Below are 25,228 nucleotides of genomic sequence, written 5' to 3' on the forward strand. Positions count from 1 at the left end.
ATCACAGGTCATTCACTTGATAAAGTGAGTGCAATGCACCACCGTTAAAAATTGTATATAACAGTAAACAATGCTCAAAGGAGAAAAAGATTTCCCTTGTTTGGAGTCACAAGATCAAAATTATTCCACATTGGGGAAAACTTCTTAGAACGATCCATAATTGCGCAACTGCAAAACTCCATCCAACAAACCCACGACATGTCGACACAGTTTGTTTCCTTATGAACACACTTTGACGCGGCACATCCAAATGATACAATTCCTGTATCGGTCACGTGATTCTTTCTTAAAGCAATACACGCACCGATACGGGGTTTCACTCTTGAGCTCTCAGCACAGTGCTGACGCACCAGTGTCGCTCGTCCCATCACTACTGTTTGGTTCCATCTCCATGTAAAATTTTAAATGGGCTATAAATGTTACATTTCCTCCACATTTTAGAAACTAAAAGCTCCATATAACAGAGAATCAGGGGATATTTAGGCCATATCTGTTTAAACATAAGGTTAATTTTTCTATCAATCGCTATATATTTTGAAACCAACTGAACAGAGCTAACTGGGGTAACCTTTTTATGGACAATAAAATAAATTAGTGGATTCTGGCTTAATTTTTTTAAAAACTGGATATTATGTAAATTATTTCTACAATATATATAAAATAATCTGCACAAAAATATTTAGCACTTTAACAACTTGTATAAACCTTTTGAATAAAATTATTTCAAACACACTCACCCTCAAACACCAGCTTGGTTCCATTTCCAAACAGAATGTGTCCACATGCTGCAACAGCACAATAGTAGGTCCCAGTCTGAGAAGTGTTCAGGTTCTTCATGGAGAAGCTATGGAAACAGGTGTTGGTTTTCCTCTCACACTGCTTGTTCCTGCCTGTATGGCTGTACATGAGTCCCAGTTGAGATGGTCCAGAGTTTCTGAACCAGTAAACAGTGTGATCCCCATCACAAGTCCACCCAGTATGTACTGTATGTATATGTACTGTATGTATATATTGTATATATGTCTTATTTTATTTTATTTATCTTATTCTAGTGTGGTCTTCTTTATGTTGAATGTCGCAGCGTCACACCATGACAAATTCCTAGTTTGTGTAATACTGTGTATTACATGAACAATGGCAATAAATCTGCTTCTGATTCTTCTGATTCTGACTGTACAATTCAGCGTCACAGAACCTTCTACTTGGATAGACTGTGATGCTGACTGATCTATAGTCAACCCTGAACCCTCTACAATGACATTATAACTTTCTAGAAAGTCAAATACTGTTAAATACTGATTTACACAGTAATAGGTGGCTGAGTCTGATAACTCCAAATCTGATATTGTCAGATAAGCTCCCTTGTTACCAGGATGTATTTGGAAATGTGGATTGGTTTTGAAGTCATTAACAAATATCCAAAGTTTACTTGATATCCACTACGTACAGATCAGCCTCGGCTTCTCTCCCAGAATTTGTTTAAACAAAGAGATCTTGGTAGAAACATCATCTCTGTTAGTTTCATGAAACACTTGTTTGACCACTTTCCTTTAGGCGTTTATAATCGCTTGTGTCATGGGGGGAGGGCTGTTGTGTTTTTACTTCAAATTAATGAAGAAATCCTTGATATATACATCCTTCTCCATGCTGTGCCTTTTTTTTTGTATCTAGAATTCCTGCTTCTGCAGACACTTCTACATCCTGTTCAAAACCACATGTCATTTACCTTTCAAGCTTTTTTCACACTAAATTACGATGTGATTCGTGTGTGACCTTATATCAACAGCATGGTATACCCACAGTGATTACATTGGTCCTGACGTGATGGTATCATAGAGGTACCTGTTTGCAATAGTATAGTTATGGTTGACTTGACGTGAAATTAACATCACCCCCAACTCAGACTGGTGTCACTACATGAATAAAAAAAGTCTTTAATCTATGAAACATATTTTTACAAAGATCAATCAATAACATCACATTCCCATATGTCAATATTTGAGGTGTGCCTTAAATTGTTTTATGTTGTGCAACATCCTATGCCGTAGTCTTATGATGTGGCTGTATTGGTTATACTGATGAGGTAGCCAATGGATACAAGATATTTCTCAGGTCTTGCAAGTTAAGCCCTTGGGTTTCTGATTAATTTCTTATAACCTTTGAGTGTTATTCTGACGCACACATTCTAAAACATTTTAGACGGAGAAGGAGGAGGAGGGAAAAGAGGAGAGAAAGGGAGAGGAGAGGAGAGGAGAGGAGAGGAGAGGAGAGGAGAGGCACAGAGCACAGAAACACACACAAAAAATATGATATACAATCACTTCAGCGGGGCCAGAGGTCACTATGCAGCTCCGAGGGCGGCGATACCTGTAAATAAATAGGGGGGGGGAGCAGAAAAACTACACAAGAATCAGCATAACTAGTCTGCTTGATGAGGAGAGGAAAGGAGAGGAAAGGAGAGGAGAGGAAACCATGACCCAGTGGAGTGACAGAGGCCTGTCAGGTGATCATGTTTCCGGACCCCGGCAGCCTTGGCCTATAACAGTATAGCTAAGATGTGACCTAACGATTTGACAACCCCCTAAGTATGACAATTTGTCTGTCTATGATAGTAACTGGAACTACTGAATTAGTAATAATAAGCTTTTTCAAAGAGGTAGGTTTTGAGTCTGATCTTAAAAGTAGCGATGGAGTCAGCCTCCCGTACCTGGACAGGGAGCTAGTTCCATAGCAGAGGGGCCTGGTAGCTAAATGCTTGGCCCCCTATTCTACTCCTGGAAACTCTGGGAACCACAAGTAGACCAACATTCTGAGAGCGGAGTGGTCTCTTGGGCTGATAAGGTATCACTAGCTCCTCCAGGTAGGATGGAGCTAGGCCTCTGAGGACCTTGTAGGTCAAAAGAAGGGTTTTAAAAATTATTCTAAATTTAACGGGCAGCCAATGAAGCGACGCCATTACAGGAGTAATGTGATCTCTTTTGTCAATACCTGTCAGAACTCTGGCTGCAGCATTTTGGATCAACTGGAGGCTTCTTAAAGAGTTGTTTAGACACCCTCATAATAAAGAGTTACAGTGGTCCAGCCTGGAAGTAACAAATGCATGGACTAACTTTTCAGCATCATGCCGCCTCAGCAGCTTCCTGATCTTTGTGATGTTCCTCAAGTGAAAAAAGGCACTTCTAGAGACTAATTTAATGTGTGAGTTGAAGGAGAGATTTTGATCAAAAGTTACTCCTAGATTCCTCACAGAGAGACTAGATGTTAATGAGATACCATCTAGAGTGATCATGTGATCTAATCTATCCCAGAGAGGTTCAGGACCAAACACCATGACCTCAGTTTTTCCTGGGTTAAGGAGGAGGAAATTTGAAGACATCCAGGACTTTATGTCTTTAAGACAGGTCTGGAGCTTCACTAACTTCTCTGTCTCCTCGGGTTTCATGGATAAATAGAGCTGAGTGTCATCAGCATAACAATGAAAATTTATCCCATGCTGCCGAATAATGTTCCCTAAGGGAAGCATGTACAATGTGAAGAGGATTGGTCCAAGTACAGAACCTTGAGGAACTCCATGGCTAACCCTACTGTATGAGGAGGGAACACCATGGACATGGGCAAACTGGTATCTATCAGATAAGTATGATCTAAACCAGTCTAGTGCTGTCCCTTTAATCCCAATCACATGTTCCAGTCTCTGTAACAGGATGCTGTGATCAACTGTATCAAAAGCAGCACTGAGGTCCAGCAGAACCAGCATAGAGACCAGTCCATGATCTGAAGCTATAAGAAGATCATGAGTGACTTTAAGAAGTGCTGTTTCAGTGCTGTGATGAGCTCTAAAGCCTGACTGAAACATCTCAAAACAGGCTGTTTCTCTGCAGGTGCTCCAGTAACTGAGTCACCACCACCTTCTCTAGAACTTTAGAGATAAAAGGAAGGTTGGATATTGGCCTATAATTTGCTAAGACATCAGGATCCAGTGATGGTTTTTTAAGCAACGGCTTAATCACTGCCACCTTGTAGGACCGGGGTACATAACCTGACACTAAAGAACCATTGATCTGGTCCAGGATAGAACTGCCTATCAATGGTAGAACATCCTTCAACAGGTGTGTTGGGATGGGATCTAAAAGACACGTGGTGGTCTTGGATTTCTGAATTAGCGATGACGCCTCAGAAAAATATATAGGGCTGAAGGAGCTTAAGGGCTCGTTGGAGACCCTGTATGTTCCCACAGTCGGCACATCTGGTGATGGTCCAGTTGTTGGGATGGCCTGGTTAGCTTTCACTCTGATAGCTAGAACTTTATCAGTGAAGAAGCTCATGAAGTCTTCACCACTAAGGGAAGAAGGGATACGTGGATCTAAAACACTGTGACTCTTGGTTAATTTGGCCACAGTGCTGAAAAGAAACCTGGGGTTGCTCTTATTTTCCTCAATCAAAGAAGAAAAATAAGCTGTTCTAGCCTTGCGAAGGGCCCTTTTGTAAACTAATAGACAGTCTTTCCAGGCTACATGATAGCTGTCTATTTTACAAGAATGCCACTTCCTTTCTAGTCTTTGCACTTTCTGCTTGAGGGTCCTGATATGTGAATTATATCAGGGGGGCAACAGAATCAAGCGTGATTCTCAGTGAGGTTGCTGCACCTTCAGCAATAGAGCCAACCTCAGCAGGGCTAAGATTATAATGATTTACCCCTGGGGAAACACACGGTGGTCCTGGGATCAGCACAGGGATCACTTCCTTAAACTTAGCTACAGCATTATCTGAAAGACATCTGCTATAGTAAGACTTTGTTCTGAACATAGAAGAATCCTTAATCATAAATGTAAAAGTGATCAAAGAATGGTCTGACAGGACTGGGTTCTGAGGGAACACTGACACATGGAAACCAACTGACTCAAGTAATGAAATGAAGCCATTTCTAAAGCTCTCATTTATAACGTCCATATGGATATTGAAGTCTCCAATGATAATGACTTTGTCCGTTCTAAGGACCAAGTCAGATAAAAAATCAGAGAACTCAGACAGGAACTCTGAATGTGGCCCAGCAGGGGGCCGATATACAACTACAAACAGAAGTGGCTTTTCTGTCCTCCTTTCATGACTATAAGGCGCACCTAAAACACTGAGATTTTCTCAAAAATTGATGGTGCGCCTTATAATATGGTGCGCCTTGTGTGTGGACTGAGTTCCAAAATCTGCAGTTCGCCTTTGGTGGGTGCACTACGGTAAACGCTCCGCCAATCGATTAGCGACACACCTACGCGTAAGGATCCCCTAAAATGGCGCCGGTCAAGCGAGACACGTATGAATGAGGCTTACTTTAAACTGCAGGACATTAAATATGAAAATATTTAATGAAAATGGCAATCGAGCAATCTTAATATTTTCGCTTTATGAGGAGGCGGCATCTCTCCATACGTGCGAGGATAACTGTTGCGCAGCAGCTGCCCGCGGATTACCAAGAGAGGGCGGCCATCTTCCGCACCAACTGCCACGACAAGATAACCGCGCCCAGCCACATCACCAACATGGATGAGATCCCTTTGACTTTTGACATCCCTTTGACCCACAAAGTGGAGAAAAGGGGACCAGCACGGTGGCGATACGCACAACGGGGCACGAGAAGTCGTCGTTCACCGTGGTTCTCCGCTGCCACGGAAACGGACAGAGCGCTGGATGAAGGAAGGCGAACACTAATTCACAAAGACTATGAGGCAGCGGCGGGCAAGTTATGCCACCATATGCGGGTGGATTGTAGACACATGGGCTATGATACCGTCTTCATGTATTGGAAGAGCTTTCACAAAATCAACGCTGAAGCGGAACCGGTTGGTGAGTCTGATTCAGATGATGAAGAAGAGGAATTAGGGATGTTGGACATTGAAATAGTGCAGCTGTTTAATTCAGATATAGAAGATGAAAATTTTGATGGTTTTGTGGCGGAAGAATGAATATTTTGTTCAATAAATGTGAAGAAACTCACCGTTTTACTTCTGTTGTCATTTTTTACTGTATGTTTTAGCATGCGCCTAATAATACGGTGCGCCTTATATATGTTTTAAATACAGAAATAGCACCCGTAACTGAGACTGCGCCTTTTATTACAGTGAAAATATGGTAGTTCAAAAGTGCCATAATCATAATATTTTCAAAGATTATGATTATGGCATAACCATAATATAATATTTGTAAAGATTAGGCTTTATGATTATGGCACTTTGTGATCAGTAATCACAACATGATGAAAGTGGCACAACACAAGGGGAGACGAGAGAAGAAATGGACCACTTCTTGTCAAAGTGACAGGTTGACCTTTCCCTGAACCCGCCCACACCTGTTCCCCCTCCACCTCCCTTTCTCCCTCCCGCCTCCCGCCACTCTCCCTTGCCCACCTGTTTTCAATAAGGAAGGGCGGGAGTTACAAAACAGTTACAAATCAGTTTTGCCATAGTCCTGACATATCCATCTGTCGGCAACATGAGTAGTTCTACATCCGTGATTGGTGAGACGGCTGTGACCGTTATAAGAGAATTGTGTGGAAAAGTAGTTGAAAAATCCACGGTGTTTGTACAGCGTTCTCAGGCGTCACCTTGTGAGCCTTTGCAGCAAGAATGGTCTTTGGAGCCTTATAGTCAAACAGGGAGTTTTGGGTATGTGTTCCGTTACAAGACGGGGGAGTTGATTCTCTATCAGCGGGAAGAATCTTCCAGTGAGGGGCCTATGTTGTCGGCTACGATGTCTTCCAATGACTGGGGTGTGTTGAAACTGATCAAACCGGGAATGGTGTGTGTGACTGAAGAAGGCTGTGAAGAAAGAAACAACACAGAACAGAAACCTTCCACAGAACAAACATTTGTGAGCATTTGGTTGACGAAAACCTCGGGTACGGGAAGATGGTTCTATCGTGCTAGCTACAAGATGCAGATGGAAGAGATGTCAGGGAAACCGAGACAGTATTTTGTCTTGGATCTTTTTAACTCAGACTGTGGGGTTTTCAGCAACGTGTTGACTCTACCTCTTGCAGCATGGATCGAAAAGATGCATGAAATGGATGATAAAATCACAAAATTTTTTCACCATTGTCGTCTTTGGAACAACACTGTGGTGACGAAAAAAAGAGTCCTCCCTCGTGTAAGCCCACACCCATATCTCAAATGTATAAAAGACGTTCGTCTGAACCATACGTTACCCACTACCGGAGTGAAACACTAAGGAGAGCATGTCTACCAGCAGAAGCGTCAAGAGCGGATCTGACAATCCGAGCAATTCCTATCTGTGGGATGAGGATGAGACACAAGCGGAATGCCGTCAACGTCGGCTTCGGCCTCGCAGGCTGGATTTTGACTCACTCATCCAACGCTCGGATCCCACGGATTCTAACGAGTCTCTCACTCCTTGGCTAAGCCCTCCACCAACCCCACCCCTCGGACGCTCGGCATCGGATCCTGGGGTGTCCAGTCCTCACTCACCCTCACTGACACCACCCGTCAGAGACTCGGTATCACTTCCAGAGCTGTCCGAGTCTCTTCTCCAAGGCAGAGATCCTGCGCCGTCTCCGGCTTCTTCATGTCCAGGTTCTCCAATCTCTGTGAGCGGTGTGGAGAGTCCTTCACGCTCAACAACCCCTGATCCGCCTTTGCCCGACGACGCATCGGATCTCCCCGGGGCTGTATGTAACGGTGCTGACCAGCTTGACGGCTGGGCATCTGAATTCTTTGGTCTGGTAAAAAAAGGCGTTCTTCATCTACTTAGCGTCGTCCTGGACCTGTACAAGGGTGAGGTTTGCAACGGATGTCGGATCGACCACCCCAGCCAGCGCCAACACCAGTGTTTGGATGTGATCGAACCGGGTTTCTACCGCAACAACTTTTACATGTTGATGAAAAGACTCTACACACCCAAGTTCATTCCTGCTATTCAAAATTTCCTGAAAGCGTGCGGTGTCAACGCTGACTACGTGAAAGTCAAGATCGCCGCAGAGAGCCTTTTGCTCGAGCTGAAATCCAGCGAATTAATCTACACTCCCATCCAACAAATGTACGAGAGTATCGCCGACAACGACAGCGAGATTAAACAGGAACATCTGGACACGGTGACTCAGTACTGGACTGAAAACACTTATATCTGAAAACACCATTTTCAGATATAAAATGGGGAGCTTCTGGGGAAAAGTTGTAAACGATGTAGAAGGTGTCAAGATCCAATTGATCAAGGGTCAGATAATAAACATCTTGTACCAGGCTATTGAGAACAAAACGGCTTCAAACAAAAACATCTTGCTGGAAAAAACCAGAACGTGTGCAGGACCCGCACTTTGGGAAGAGATGGTAAATGACACGATGCTTATGAGCAAATCTGGATTGTCGGATTGTTTTAAAGTAATTTTTAAAGAACTGTCCAACGATGTTGTAAAACCATGTCATATGATAGCCTTTTATGCTTTGCTCATTGATGTGACCAGCAGACTTGTGCAAAACAACCATTCTGTAAGCATCTTGGAAGAACTTGGAAAATTTCACGATGATATCTGCCTCAGTCTAGATCATAAAGTCTTAACTCAAACTCTATTGATGATAACGCATTGGTCTTAGACTAGTTTTTGACTATCTGTACTTTCACATTACAAATGTTACAAATGTATTTGCTCATGTTACTCACAAAATGTATTTACTCATGTTACTCACAAAATGTGTATGCTAAAGATTTCTTAACAGCTAATAAAAAAATAAATACCTCTCAAACGAGCATCCCTTCTCATTCTGTTTTCAACATGTCTGAGACACGCTTCATGGAAAAAGTGTACTATGATCCCGCGCATCCCGGTAGCCTCGGTGGTGTAGAGCGGCTCCATAAGGGGGTGCAAGAAGAAATGGGAAAGACGGTTCCTCGAGAAAATGTTAAAACATTTCTACAGGGACAGGACGCTTACACTCTACACAAACCGGCCAGGATACATTTTCCAAGAAACAGGGTTTTCACCCCCCGCCCTTTAAACCAATTTCAAGCGGACCTGTGCGATATGCAAGCCCTGTCGGAGCATAATGACGGATATAATTATTTATTAACGGTCATAGACATATTTTCCAAAAAAGCTTACGTCAGGGCTCTGAAGAGAAAATCAGCGGCTGAGGTGGTAAAGGCGTTTGAATCCATTTTTGAGTCAAGTCAGACGCCTGAAAAAATACAAACTGATGCGGGGAAAGAATTTTTTAACAAGAGTTTTGAAGCTTTGATGAGAAAACACAATATCGTTCATTTTTCCACCGCCAGCCACCTTAAGGCCTCTGTGATTGAAAGATTTAATCGTACATTAAAAGGTAGAATGTGGAGATATTTTACAGCAAACAACACTCTGCGATACACCGACGTCTTACAAGACTTGGTGAAAAGCTATAATCACAGTTATCACAGCAGTATCAAGATGAAACCCGCTGAGGTAACCTCGGAGAACACTTTTAAAGTGTTTCAAAGCTTGTACGGTAAATCTGAAAACCGACGGAAGGTTGAAACCAAGATGAATTTCAAGAAGGGGGACCTAGTTAGAATTTCAAAACTGAGAGGAGTGTTTGATAAAAAATATGAACAGAGTTTTACGAACGAGGTGTTTACGGTATCTGAACGCATCCCTCGCGACCCTCCAGTGTACAAGTTAAAAGATTACGATGGAGAACCCATCCAAGGGTCATTTTATGAGCCAGAGCTACAAAAGGTAACGATGGGTGAAGACAGACTTTTCCACGTAGAAAAGATTCTGAAGCATCGCGTCGTCAGGGGTGAAAAGCAAGTCTTTGTAAGTTGGAAAAACTGGCCGGAGAAATTCAACAGCTGGATCAAAGCCGCAGATTTAAAGAACGTATAAAAATCAACTCGCGATCGCAACGGATATCATTTCATCATGTACGGTCCGAAGGACGAGGGTTTTTTTATTACCCTACCCTCCAACGCCAGCGTCGATGTTTTTAAAGAAAACACGAGTTCCAGTTACCGCGTGGATTTGCCTCAACATATCGATTTAGAGGGAAGCTGGGAAGTAGCTTTAACGCAGATTTCATACCCGCACACCTTTTATCACCTTTCTCAGGAGGATGCCTACTTTTACTGGAGGGAAAACCCTCAAGAACCGGCCACGGAGAGCAAGGTGCATCGTCAAGAGATGAAACAATCATATTTCAACGGCTTCTCAGCCTTTAGATTCGAGATGGACGGACAATTTAGAAGAATAAAGTCTGATATTTACCTCGTCTATGATAGTCTTCTGAAAAGATTTGATTTCCAATCGGGAGGTAAAACCCACGTACTCTTCGAAGGACCCCTGGCATATTTGATGGGTATGAAGTCAGGGGAATGGTTTACGTTTGACCAAAGGTATGCGTACTATCCCTGCGATTTACGAGCTGGGTTTTATCACATGTATTGTTACAGCGACGTAGTTGCACCGCAGATGGTCGGCGACGTTTATGCGCCACTTTTGAGAACGATTGATGTAAAAGGAACGTTCGGTGAAATCGTCACACAGTATTTCAATCCTGCTTACTATTTACCGGTGTCCAAAAACCACATTGAAAACATTCAGGTGGAGATAAAAACGGATCAAAACAAACCGGTAAAATTTTCATACGGCAAGACTATCGCGACTCTCCACTTTAGACCTAGAACTTGAACCCCAGGGTTATATATTCCAATCGCCCGCGTCCTCATCATTCATTTTCAGGAGGCTGATCAGCTATCCACACACAAAGTGTTCAAGGCTAAGAGAAAAATAGAGAAAAAGAAAATGGCTCGGGTAGGTTTGAGAGAAGATCCTCACCGATTTGTACAATATTATGAGAGTCAAGTAGGGGGGAATTTGCCGGGGTTTTACGGTGCACCGGTCATGTACGGTCGGGGGATAGGATCTTTGTTTTCTAAATTATTTCGTTTCGTCAGCCCTTTGGCCAAGAAAGGTTTCGAAATAGCTAAACCTCATCTTAAAGCCGCTGCGAGTAACATCGCCTCCAACGCCGTCAAACACGTGATGGAACGGTTCGCCGGTGATCAAGAAGATGATCAAGAGATGAAGCAAGAAGGATCCGGGGGCATTATGGTGTTGTCGCGTAGGAAGAGAAGACGACCCCCCGGAGAACGCATCCCCTCGAGCTTTAATAAACAGCCGTTCGGTAAAAGGAAGAAATCAGTTGCAAAAGGCCGTCGTGTGAAGAAGAAGTCCGTCCGGAGCTCTGATATTTTTTAAGAATATCTTTTCTTTGAGAAAAAAGAAAATGGCTCTAGTACATCAGAAATCTCCAGAGTGTACTCTGGCCGAATTGGATTTATTTTCAGCACCTATGACGCAGCTGTCTATCGATGAAAAAACCTACACGGAAATTTCTCCCCTGTCAGCCATCACCGACGGGGGACCCATTGAGTTTTTCATCCCCGGAGACGGGGACCGGTATCTGGATCTGAACGACACTCTGTTGCATCTCCGTGTAAAAATCACCAACGCTAACGGATCGAACCTAGCTAATGACGCAGCGGTGGGTCTTATCAATTATCCTCTAAATACAATTTTCAGTCAATGCGACGTGACCCTGGGGGATCGACTCATCTCTCAGTCGAGCGCTACCCACCCCTATCGCTGCATGATTGAGACCCTGCTCAACTTTTCACCGGACACACTCTCCAGTCAGTTTACCGGGGGTCTTTTTTACAAAGATACCGCCGGGTCAGTGGACTCTATCGTGCTCGTGAACGGTCCAAATAAAGGGTTAACGAGGAGAGCCGCGTCCACAGCCCGTTCCAGAGAAGTACACCTGCTCGGTCCTCTCCACGGGGACATCTTTTTCTGCGAGAGACTATTGCTCAACTCTGTCGATTTGAGAATTAAACTGATGCGAGCCAACGATGCTTTCTGCCTCATGGGGGCGCGTGACTCTACTTTTAGCCTAAAAGTACTGGGGGCTTCCCTATTTGTTAAAAAAGTAGCCGTGTCCCCAGCAGTCAGGTTAGGTCACGCCGCCGCCTTAATGAAGGGCAACGCTCTCTACCCCCTTTCACGCGTTAATGTGAAAACTTACTCTATTCCGGCAAACTCTAGGGTTTGCAACCAGGAGAATCTGTTTCTGGGTAGCATACCAAAGTACGTGGTTCTGGGTATGGTACACCACGAGGCTTTCACAGGAAGACGAGACCTGTCGCCTTTTAATTTCAGACACTATGACATCGAATACCTGGCTCTCTGTCAGGACGGCCGGCAAGTTCCGGCTAAAGCTTTCCAACCCGATTTTAACAACGGGGTGTCCGTCAGAGAATTCTACAACATGTTCCTGGCTACCGGGAGACATCTCAAAGATTTACCCCTGAGTATCAGCCGTGATGACTTTAATGACGGCTACTCTCTGTTTGTGTTTAATCTCAATCCGAGCGATGACAACGACGCACTGTCTACCGTCTCAAACGGAAACCTCAGGCTGGAGTTGAGATTTAGAACACCCCTGCAGCACACCGCGACCCTTATCGTCTACGCCTGTTACGATTCTATTCTGGAGATCAACGCCAAGAGGCAGGTGCTGGTGGACTATTATTAAAAGATGGACAACGTTCAACTAGAGAACCTTCTGCATAGCCTGCTGGGAGATGTGTTTTGCGGGGTGTGGGCGTCCGATCAACTGCCCATGCTGAATCCCTCTTTTAGAACCCCGGCCTACTTTATCGTCAACACACATCCGGCTCACATGCCGGGGGAGCACTGGTTAGCTTTGACGCTGGAAAATGGTGGCATAGCCACCTTTTTTGATTCTTATGGATTTCCGCCGGACTTTGATCACTACCCCCCGAGCATCTTACAGTTTCTGGAAAAACGTTCTAAAAACATTGAGTACCACGACGTTCAGTTGCAGCACCACATGTCGACGGTCTGCGGACAACATTGCATCTATTACCTCTGTCACCGCGCGTGCGGGCTATCTTTTGATCAAGTACTGTCTTTGTACAATGATGATGTAATAAAGAATGACTTCATGGTGTACGACTATGTGAGGAAATATCAGCGCTGTATTAGAAATAAAATCAATGGTCCCTCCAAGCAGGGGTGTTGTTTTTTGCAATGTTTTAAAGATTTTTAAAGTTTTTGAATGAATGACTGTACGCTCGAAAAAATGTTTAATAAACGCTTTATTGGTAAAAGACAAAACTTTGTGTATTACATTTATTCACGATGAAATGTTAATCCAACGCGGGGGGTCATTTGTTCGTCTTCTAGTTTTTGACGGTAGATCCGCAGGTGTTTCAGAGTCTTGAGATCCGATCGCATCCATCTTGAGGAGTCGGTATTGATTACGCGCTTTTGGGTTACTTATAGAAGACAAAGGGATGTTTAATTCTGAGAGAGTATTTAAAAAATGTGTCCATCCGGGAGGTTCAGAACCCTCTGATTTTTTCTTTTTAAAAGGAAACAAGAGTCGTTTGAATAGATCGATCATGTGAGACCCTTTTACAACGTTGCCCCGGTACACAAATTCCCCTTTTGTATTCCAAACATCGTGACGGTCGGATAATTTCTTTAAGACGTATTCGGCATTCTTGCGATCTCGCGGTGGGAGGCTCTGCAACACGTCGTCGATGATGCTATCGGACGTCCGTACGTCCGTCCCAGAATCTGCCTCTGCCTCCGTCTTTGTCAGATTCTCTGTCAGATTCTCTGTCTGATCCTGCTTCACAAAGGTCAGATATCTTTGCAGTAACGCGTTATATTTTTTAATTTTTTCATGAGAGCTCAGCCCCTGCTCGTTTAAGATGGCTCTCATCCTAGCATCCAAATCGTCCTCCGCGACATCTCTGATGGACTGGGAGGGCCGCGTCAGGCGGTTGAGTTGATGAGGGGTGACGAGAAACATTTTTTGGGCCTTTTTCAAAGTCATTTTCGTATCAATCCTCCGACGAGGTTCCCGATCAAAGGTACCACCGCTGAGAGGAGAGGTAAAAGAAATCCGCCCGTCTGCTTCTTTAGAACCTGTTGCTTCCTCTTTAAACTGGTTCTTTTATCAGCCAGCAGTTTGATAATTTTTTTCTGTCTCTTCAGTTTTTTAAATTGAGAAGGAGTCAGGGGGAGGTTTCCTTTTAGAAGATTTAAAGAAATCTCACACAGTGTCTGGATAAAATCCGGGGAGCTGTGAATAAGAATGTCTCTACGTTTCTTGGGTGTGGCACGGTACAGGGCCTTCAGCAGGGGTGCGTTTCTTTTTATACGCGCTGACATGATGATCTACGTCGACGCTCTGGGGATGTAAACGGCCGCTTGCTGGTGAGGAAGCACACCCGTCCTCAGTCTGTACGGATCTGGGCAGACGGGGGTGAGATCCACTATTAAATACCCGTGAGGGTCTTTTGTGGCGTCTTCAAAACTCTCCAAGAAAAATGTCTTTTGTGATGGAAAAATCTGATGAGCCAATATATTCATTTGTAGTTTATCCCGTGGGTTTTTAAACATGACCAAATAATTGCTGTTCAAACTGATGGTGCGACTGTGTTTACCCTGGTGAAACACGTTTTGAGTCAACATCATAACACTCATGTTTCTGTGGTGGCGATACTGTGTAAAAATCTTTACCACTTCAGGATGGTCAGAGGCTTGAAAAATAACATCGTCCAAAATAATCAAATGCTTTTGATCAGGAGGAAACAGTGTTTCATCTTCAAAAGAATCAGGCAGACCTTTGACAAATTTAATGTTTTTAATCATCTTTTGCAGTTCAGCGTACATAGGTTGAAAAGAGGTATAAATCCACACGATATTGTCAGGTACAACATTTATTACACGGTCACAGTTTTCCAATACATTTTTTACAAAATAGGTCTTTCCACACCCGCTCGGACCCGCGATTAAACAAGAAAAAGGAAAGATAAACCTAGGATCAAATTCAATTTCCTGCATTTCTAATACCCGAAAGGCAGAGTTGTTCCGTCAGCAAAGAGTCGTCTTTTGTCATACACCACCCTAATTTTTTTATCAAATGACACATTTCTCAATGCGAAACCCTTTTTATCACGTCTGATGCTGTGTTGACGGATCTCGATCGTGTTTCCCTCTTGTTTATTACTCAGGTAACCCTCCACCAGCTCTCTGACACTGTCAAAGCTCACACGCTCACAAAATTCCCGGGTCTGAGTGATACCTTTCACACGCATGACGACTTTCTTTTTATTTCGTGTTTGGTACGCGTAACTCTTGGGACCCGCCGCTGCAAACTCTTGAATGCTGTCACCATCCAGTTCATCCGTCAGGTCACCTAAATAGTTACCCAGCTCTAGAGGTTTCTCACCCTCTTTGACCAGATAGATTAAACTATCTGTGTCGATGTAAAACACTCTGTCTTGTAGTTTTTCCAGATAACTGTACAGCTTCAGTCGTGCGTGTGCTGTGGTGAATGCTGCAATAAAAACATTACTCTGTTTACCTGGGGGTTGAACGTACCTGTCGGTGTATTTCCACCTGATGAGAGCTCTGTTGCTGTGGAGAACGGTAAAGTATTCGACTTTGTATTTACCTGAAAACATGTAACTAAAGAATTCTTTAGGATCTGAGACAATGGTGGTTTTAAACAAATTATCTCTCTGTGCAAACTTTCCCCACAAACTGTTGAGACACAATTTAGCAACCTGTCTTTTCACAGGATTGGTCTCGATTTTGCCAGCATCTAAAAGAATGCCCTGATGCTCCTGATAGTCCCTGATGTATTTTTCCCTGCTCTCTCGGTCCGTCGCCTCAGCGGGGTAACCCGAGGCTTCCTGCTTTCCTTTCAAAAAGGTGTGTATGTAGTCGGTAAACACAGTGTCGCTGCTCTTGTCAAAGTGCCAGACTTCTGTAATTTTACCCACCCTGTACCCCACATCCAGAGCTTTGATGAATTCAACGGTGACCCAGACCCCCGTCAGAGCTCTGCCCTCATCGTCGTGTTCGCAGGGGCCACCCTCATTGTTAGTTTCGGCACAGGTGCGACACAGTGTAAAGAGTAATTTACCTCCCTCACTTTTGTGCGGTAACACGGGGAATAAAAGACCTCGAGGAGGATACACAGTGGCTCTGATGAAGCCGTAGTAGCTGCGTGGGTCCTCGAAATCTTTGTAGATGATCACGGGGTGACCAAAGGGGTAAGAGCAAGTACTGTTGACAAACGGGTACAGTGAGGTGACATCAACATAGAGGATGGTTTCATCGGGCGCTGCCGTGTGTCGCAGTTTTAAAGCGCTCGTTCTACCTCCGAAAAGTGCTTTTCGGGGGTTGAGAGGCTCAGGAGCGTTAAAGCAACGGAGAAATTCTTTAACCTCCGTGCATGTTGTTTTCATCTGGTTCCACGTGTGTTCTCTCATGACTACAACACGAACCCCATGTGTGGTCTGTAGCTCACTCACCCTCTTCTCACTTTTGTAGTGCAGTTCACCAAAGGTGACGCCTCTCATATCGCACTGTACTGTGGGATCAAAGCAACTGGGACAGCCGTGGTAAAAACATCCATGAAATTCCCAGACATGTTTTACACCGTCAATCTCAGCATATCCGTCTACGAAAAATGCACCAATCTGTTTTTCACCCATGTTTAGAGCATGCTGTATAAAGATTTTTTCTTTGTGCATCAACCATTCTAACCATTGAACCGATGCGCTAGAGAATCTTTTGCTCTGATTCAAATAGTTGTGCGGGCAGGGGATAGCCAGAGTGTTAGGAGTCAGATAATTGGTGCGAAACACCTTCATACAGGCTCCGGCTATGGCGATAGAACCAAAAGGGTCTACCCCCGTCTCACCTAGGAACTGATCTCTAAATTTAAGACTGCCCTGGGTGAGAATGTCAACATCATTTTTGCAGTACAGCGAGGCCTCCTTTTTGAAGTCAAAGGTACCGCGGCTGACCTCGTTGTACCACGGGTCAAATTCTTCCCGTTCGCGCACCGTCATGCGATCTACGTCGTAGTCGGACGGAACGGGATAGGGCCCCACGTAATTGAGGTGAATTTCTGAGCTAAATTTGTGTGGGAAATACCCCTTGGTCTTGTCAGTGAATCCTAAGGCTTTGGGCATAGCGCTGAGACGCATGGGGAGAAATGACAGGGAATCTATGAATTTGAGACCATAATGGGATTCCTCAAAACTGAGGATTTTACTCCCGTTCATCAGAATCTGTTGTGGCGTCACATCCAGTTCCAACATACCTTTTAACACCAGATAACTGTCAAACCCCTTGGCATTATGGGCTATAAAGATGTTCTGTTTGTATCGTGGCTTCCTGAAATGCAAAATAAACATTTTAGCACAGTCAAGACCATAAAACGCCTTCTCTTCACCTTTGGATGTTTTTGTATGCACTAAAAAAGGAACATGCTCTCCATTTTGACCCACAAATGTTTCAAAATCATAAAAAACCAAATCAGGATGTGAGATGTCTGGTTGGAGGGTAGGAATGTAACAACTATGATCGACTTTAGAGTCGCTCTACAGTTTTTCACCACAGATTTTACATTTTTTCACCGCACAGCGATGCTTTGCATCGTCTAACGACAAATTGACACTGTAGTATAGTTCGCATCGTGCGCATTTTTTGATTTGGTCGCAGAGGCTGGACTTTCTGCTTGAACCGACCAATTTGTGTCTGGTGAAACAAGAGGGTGAGCGACACGTTCTGTTACAGTCAGAGCAAACCACTGTGTTGAACCCTTCTGTGGGGCAGGCAGGATCGTTGCACACTGCGCAGTAACCTTTACAAAAGTGGGTATAGGGGTGCTTAAAAGTCTTGTAACAATAATTACAGACTGACGACCCCAGGAAGGCTTTGAGATTTTTTATCCCATAATAGTGATTTTGTAGTAAAAAGAGAAACAACTGATTGGAACGATCAGAGAATTTTGTCTCATAATGTGAGAGGGGTTTACTGTGGCATGTTCTGTAAAACACAACAATTTTACGCCCCAGAATATTTTCAAATTTACCAATGTCACTGAAAGTGACGGGGGTCTCATCATTTAAACCAGCCTGATGCTGCAACTTCCTCGCAATATCAAGGCATCCTCTTTCAGTAAGTTTCGGGTAGATAACGTGAGCTAGACTGATGGCGAAGCAAAGCTGGTTGTCTCTGTTGTCTACGATAAATAAGTGATGTCTTTTTTTGTCAATGATTTCACAGTCTAGAGTTTTCTCCATCTTACGTTTGGCACCTCCTCCTGGGTTCTGCACCACGTGAAGGATGAATTCTATATTCTCATCCGATGAAATGATACCGTTTGACTGCACAATCCGATCTAGCATTCCATTAAAAGCCGGTAGAATATTTTCACCTTGTTCATCCACAGCAACTGTAACATGATTGTGTACGTTTTCACCCACCACCTCCAACTGTATTAAATCATTGCGACTACTATGTCGTCTGGCAACATCCACCAATTCGCTGATAACCCCTGTTACATCTCGATAGAATGTTGCAATGTCAGGCACATTTCCCCGAGTGGGAATGTTAAAGGAGCGTCTTGTTCTCCATGTGATAAAATCATTAAAAAACCTCTCACCCCGCTCAGGAGAGAGATCGGATGGATTTTCTCCTAGCCCTCCTCCCCCTTGCTGAGGAGAAAGTTTAGGGGGGGCCATGTGTGTAAGGGCTGAGGGGCTGCTCTCTGACCCCCCTTCTTGTGTCTCTGCTGAATCCGTCTCTGATCTGATTGTTACCGCGTGTAAGACATGATCACTTTGCGTGTGGAGAGCTGATGAAGGAGAATGATTTTCAAACTCTACTGCATTAACTGCATTAAGGTTTTCGAGGGCATCATTTATGAGTTGTAAGGTGTCAAGTTCTAGGACGTTTTCATTTTGCTCTGTAAAATGTAAATTTATTGGAATGGAGATTGGAATTTCACTTAATTGATCAACAGCTATTTGTAAAGCATTCGGTACTTGATTAAAATATTCAACATTGAAATCCTCATCACTTAATTGATCAACAGCTATTTGTAAAACAATCGGTACTTGATTAAAATATTCAACATTGAAATCCTCATCCATATCTTAAACAAAAGACAGAAAAAGGAAAAAAAAAAATTACAGCTTTTTCAACACTGTTTTAGTACACCTTTGGTTACAATTGGAGGAAACAATATACCGTATGACATTATTGAAAATCTCCAGCACTACCTTGTCTTGGGGGTGTTGGGAATGAATGTAGCAGCCTGTATCCTCAGCCCTGTCAAAGAGCGGATCAGGAACGCTCTCGTGGTGCTCGTGCTGTTGTTGGGGATGATTGTATCCGGCTGTATCCCCGTCCACCCTGTTGAAGGACGGTTGACGAACGCTCTCGTGGTGCTTGTGCCGTTGTTGGGGATGATCGTTGCCCCCCGTATCCCCCTCGACCCTGTTGAAGGACGGTTCAGGAACGCTCTCGTTTAATCTCAACCCTGAATCTGTAATTAGATGAGAGATGAGTTTTTTTTTTTTGTTTTTTTTTTTTATATATTATTATTATTATTAGTCAAGAAGATATAGTATAAAATATACCATCAAACAATCTCCTAACAATGTTAGACTTGTGTCTCTGGTTCCTACGTCTCCTTATCGGCCTCGCAGGTTCGAAAGGATCTGGTGAAAGCGAGAGTGGAGCTGCCGTGGGTCCCGCTGTAAGTACAGGGGTCAGAGTGGTACACGCTTGCCGTATTCTACGTCTCCTCGCAGGGGCAGAAGGTTCACGGGAGAGTGGAGCTGCCGTGGGAGTCACAGTGCTCAGAGAGGCGCACGTTTGAAGGTTCTGTTTTGATGGTTCTGTTTAGACAGAGGGGAAAATCGTTAAAATACAAATCATCAAAACGGCACATATTTTGTATATACTTCTAATCACAGATAAATATATTACCTTGTACAGTCGACTTCGGTCCTCCTGGCTGTCTCACACGTCTTCTGGAGAGTTTGTTCGTCTGCTTACTTGAGTCAGTCCCATGTTGAAGTGCCGAGGGTCTGCTCTCAATCTCAATTTCACCAATTTCAGTTACACAGCAATTTGTCCCCTGCACGGGGGGTGGGGTTTCAGAACACAGCAATGCTTTTACTGCTTTTTCAGTTTCTTGGTTGTCTTCGGATACCAATCTTTCAGCCCTGGCTAACAGATCTGAAAAATGTATCATAAAAAGTTATATTTCAGCAATCTATGAACAACTGAGCTGTTCATAAAAAACAAAACAAAACAAAACTGTATGTAAAATACCAATGTCTGTTTGCGTGAGGGTTATTCCTTCAAACTCATCGGCGCTGACTTTAAAGATACAGAAAGTTACACTTAAAAATCTAGAATAAAAATAGAACAACTTTCAGGTTAAAAAGATCACGGATTGCTTACCAGGATAAATTGGCATATGGTGAACCTCTACTGTAACTTCTAAAACACAGTTATTCGTAAATAGTAGTTAATCATTAATAGTTCATTCATTAATAGTTTTCTAAAACTATTTAGAAAACTACAGAGAAAAAGTTTGGGAAGAATTTGAGGCTTACCGGTAGTCATCTTTGCAGCCATCTTTGTTTGTTACACGCGCTCGCAGACGGTGAAGCTTCCGATGAAGTTCTGGAGGACTGAGCTAATGACTGTGAGATGATCATGTATATATTCGCTTTACAATGCTTGGCGAGAAGGAAAAAAAAAAAAGTTGATTGGCGCCGAAAAGTCTGATATTGACGACTGCCCCGATGGACCAACTGGTGGTGATGTAGCTCCCATGGGGTTAAGGCCCTACACGGGAACTCTACCAAACAACAGGTTCAGGCGATATAACTCATGTTAAGAATGTTTTTCTCCAGGAGGGCCTCCAGGTCTCCAGGGGATTTAAGCTTCTTCAGTTACACACCTCGGACACCGGAAGACAACGTAGGCCCCTAAATTTCTTACTTGAAGCCACCAACTCTTTTCTCTTTTCTTCTGAACCACAGTGTTAGGGTTCTAACAGTCTAACTTTCTCCAATAGTTTTCACAAATGTTTCACAAAATGTTTGTTCTGTGGAAGGTTTCTGTTCTGTGTTGTTTCTTTCTTCACAGCCTTCTTCAGTCACACACACCATTCCCGGTTTGATCAGTTTCAACACACCCCAGTCATTGGAAGACATCGTAGCCGACAACATAGGCCCCTCAGTGGAAGAGAGAACGCTGTACAAACACCGTGGATTTTTCAACTACTTTTCCACACAATTCTCTTATAACGGTCACAGCCGTCTCACCAATCACGGATGTAGAACTACTCATGTTGCCGACAGATGGATATGTCAGGACTATGGCAAAACTGATTTGTAACTGTTTTGTAACTCCCGCCATTCCTTTTTAAAAACAGGTGGGCAAGGGAGAATGGCGGGAGGCGGGAGGGAGAAAGGGAGGTGGGGGGGGGGGGGTGGGACCCTCCTCCCTTTTCAAAAAAAGGCGGGCAAGGGAGAATGGCGGGAGGCGGGAGGGAGAAAGGGAGGTGGAGGGGGGGGGGGGGGGGAGGGGGAACAGGTGTGGGCGGGTTCAGGGAAAGGTCAACCTGTCACTTTGACAAGAAGTGGTCCATTTCTTCTCTGAGACGCACATGAGGTGAACTGACACAGGGGTGGCACGGTTATGTAGGGGCTAAAATGGCTGCCACAGAGCAAGAAGGTTCCTGCAGTCAGGGGGTTTTTTTGTGCAGAGTTTGCCTGTTCTCCCCGTGTCCATGTGCATTGACATTAGAAGTGAATGAGGGCATGAACAGTTGTTTGTCTTTGTGAGTTAGAAGTGGGATAAGCGGCCACCTGTCCCTTAAAAGGGATAAAGAAGTCGAAGACTGATAGAGGGATGGACAAAAATCCCTTGGCCAGTTTTTTCACAATTCTAATAAAACTGTTGAAGGTCTTTTGTTGCAAAATCGAATTTTAATTGATTATATCTTAACAATGGCAGCTGTGACTGCTTTTCATCATGCTGAATGCTGATGCACCAATTAGGAAGCTAACCAAGGTCTGCAGATTCAAAAAGCAGCAGACAGATGTCAAGGTTTCAGTTGTATTGGGAATCTTGAGCAGGTAGTAATTTTTAATTAAATCAAAAATTAATGTTTGTATTGTGTTCAATTTTGTTATCTGTTTTGTTAGTCTTTATGCCCCAAGTTTCACAAAAAAAGGTCAAAAAGGTCAACAAAGAGAGCTAAACATTTTCTAAACTGCTGGCAAGTTGGATCCCAAATAAGCAAAAATAATTCCTGCAGTTCCGGGAAGGAGAGACCACGGTGGCCACAGCAGGAGTACGCCAACCATTTGGATAATACTGCCCCTGCCTTAGCATTTCTATGTATCCAAGACATAGCCTGCTGCTGTTTACATGGTCATGATCACATAATGGAGCATTTGTCTCATCCAGTGGGTGTTTTGGTCAACTTAATAGTCCGATGGATATGAATGCTTGTGAAAACGATTGTTGCAGCTTTTGACTTCACAAATTAAGGACTGCAACAGCACAATACAAGCTTTGTCTTCATAAAATGAATATAAATATATGGAGGTAATCTATCATTTGTCGACATGGCCAGAAAAAACAACTTTATTAGGAAAACTTTGTTTCATCGAGATTGATAAATGATACAATTGAAAATGTAGAAACCGGTATGAGTAAATTCAAAATACTTAAATAGGTCCTGTGTTAAGCTGCAATGACAACAAGACATCTACAGCCTCACAGCAGAGTACACACATTCATTCTGTCTGTTCTGCATTGATCTGTTGGGCTGGTTGTTCCTCAAAGCTGCATAATGGAGGTTGTTTTCCTCTTGGTAGCCCTGGAGATATGTTATAAAGGGTAAGTTAGTGTGTGTAAATAAGGATTATTTATACATATAACCTTTTTTTTAAAAAAATCAAAATTGTCTCCACCTCTGCATTTGCTCTGGATGAAGCTTGGACTCTTGATTGAGAGTCTGTTTTAAAACACAGGAAGAGATTTCTTTAAAGTAATTTTCCCAGTTTACCTTTAAGAATCTTCAAAATATATTACATCAGTTACCCAGAGAGTGATGACTGTTTTTCCTTTTTGTCATAAAAACTGAAATGGATAATAAAACAACCACGATGATGGTAAATATCCAGGCCGCACTGAGGAAATACACCAAAACAAGATGGTTTCCTTCATCTGTAACGAGATGCATCAGAAATTGTGATATCCGCGATGCCGTTTCAGACAATCATTTAAGTATTTCAACAAATTTGTCCTCTCACTTTATATTAAGCTAGTTATGATGTCATTACTGTGTAATTCAGGGAGACAATAGACATCACCAGTCACAAATTATTTTATAAAGTAACAATATAGAAACAGAACCTATACTGACATAAAACGTAATGAGTTAAAGTGATACTTTGACCAAAAATATTGTTTTTAAAGGACTGTCACAGTGTCCATGTACAATTCAAACCAGGCTTTAAATGTTACAATTTCTCCTCATTTTAGATACTGAAAGCTCTGTGTAAACAGAGAATTGGGGGATATTTAGGCCATATCTGTTTGAACTGGTAAATGTTTAGATAAAACACTATATATAAACCAACTGAACAAAGCTAATTAGGATAACCTTTTTATGGACAATTAAATAAATTACTGGATGCTGGCTTAATATTTTTAAAACTAGATAATATGTAAATTATTTCTACAATATACAGAAAATAATCTGCACAAAATTAGAGCACTCACCCCCACACACCAGCTTGGTTCCATTTCCAAACAGAATGTGTCCACATGCTGCAACAGCACAATAGTAGGTCCCAGTCTGAGAAGTGTTCAGGTTCTTCATGGAGAAGCTGTAGAAACAGGTGTTGGTTTTCCTCTCACACTGCTTATTCCCGCCTGTATGGCTGTACATGAGTCCCAGTTGAGATGGTCCAGAGTTTCTGAACCAGTAAACAGTGTGATCCCCATCACAAGTCCACCCAGTATGTACTGTACAATTCAGCGTCACAGAACCTTCTGCTTGGATAGAATGTGATGCTGACTGATCTATGGTCAACCCTGAACCCTCTACAATGACATTATAACCTTCTGTAAAGTCAAATACATTTAAATACTGATTTACACAGTAATACGTCGCTGAGTCTGATAACTTCAAATCTGTTATTGTCAGATTAGTTCCATTGTTACCAGCATGTAGTTGGAAACGTGGATTGAAGTCATTAGCACATCTACAATATTTACTTGATATCCTGTACATACAGATCAGAATCGGCTGCTCTCCCAGAGTTTCTTTAAACCAAGAGATCCTGGTAGAAAAATCACCTCTGTGAAGACACGGCAAAGTCAGGTTCTGTCCAGGTTTGACCAAGATATAATTGGTCTTCCAATTCAAAGATGGAGAAAATTCCATTGTAGCTGTCTGAGCTAAAATCAAAATACAATTAGAAATGAACACCGTTTAATGTTTAAATCTAGAATTTTGCAAATGATGCCATAAATAAACAAAATACAAACAAAAAAGAAATCCTCACCAAATTTCTCCAAACATATCAGCCAGAAGATCAACTTTGCAGATGTCATCTTGCTCCAAGTTTTGGGCTGAGTGAAGAGAAGACTGGTCCTTTTTAAACTGATAAATGCTGCACTCGTATCTGATTGGGCAGCTGGAGATGACTCGAGGGTGTGAGATACAGGAAACACGATCACTTGTAATGTCAGATTTGCTTGATAAAATTGATGTTGGAGAAATCAAAGGAAGATTTAAAGGTTAAAAAAATCCACAAGAAATTTTTTTGGATTACCTTAAGAATAAGATTTTGCATCATATATAAATAGAATTCAATTTGAGTTGAGTTATAATGTGCATCATTTCTAACCAATCAACAACAACCAACCAACCAACCAACCAACCAGCAATCATTCCTTTTTATTTTTTTCATGTTGCAGTAATGCATCCAGTAAATGCTCACTAATTATTATGACAGACAGCTTTTGGAAAATGATGCAGCAACGAGGGGTAGCATGGGCTCAAACAAGATTGTTCACGTAAGAGGGAGCAGATTCCGGTATTAGTCTGTCGGTCAGCATGAATGACATGATCTTAATGTGGGCAGGTACAGTAGACCTCTATCAGCAGAGAGGTGGTATGGGCCTGCTTTCGTTGGACTATCTGAATTAGTGGAAATATGGGAGATCACCATGACTTGTATCAGCATTTGTAGGTTTAATGGCCTGGTTTTTCTGAGGTTGGATATGGCAAAGTGACGGGATGACAGG

General features: G+C 42.9%; 1 protein-coding gene across 1 annotated transcript; it reads right to left on the minus strand.

The window, feature by feature from the left end:
* Positions 1 to 22,529: 22,529 nt before the first annotated feature.
* LOC105419746 (uncharacterized) lies at positions 22,530 to 24,532 on the minus strand. Its single transcript, XM_029832298.1, has 5 exons — positions 24,484 to 24,532; positions 23,696 to 24,376; positions 23,012 to 23,137; positions 22,882 to 22,925; positions 22,530 to 22,787 (listed from the first exon to the last, which is right to left on the minus strand). Exons 1-5 carry the CDS (start codon positions 24,530 to 24,532, stop codon positions 22,677 to 22,679), a joined length of 1,011 nt encoding a protein of 336 aa, XP_029688158.1. The 3' UTR covers positions 22,530 to 22,676.
* Positions 24,533 to 25,228: the final 696 nt, after the last annotated feature.

Source organism: Takifugu rubripes, unplaced genomic scaffold (assembly GCF_901000725.2).
Source record: "Takifugu rubripes unplaced genomic scaffold, fTakRub1.2, whole genome shotgun sequence".
Taxonomy (NCBI): Eukaryota; Metazoa; Chordata; class Actinopteri; order Tetraodontiformes; family Tetraodontidae; genus Takifugu; species Takifugu rubripes.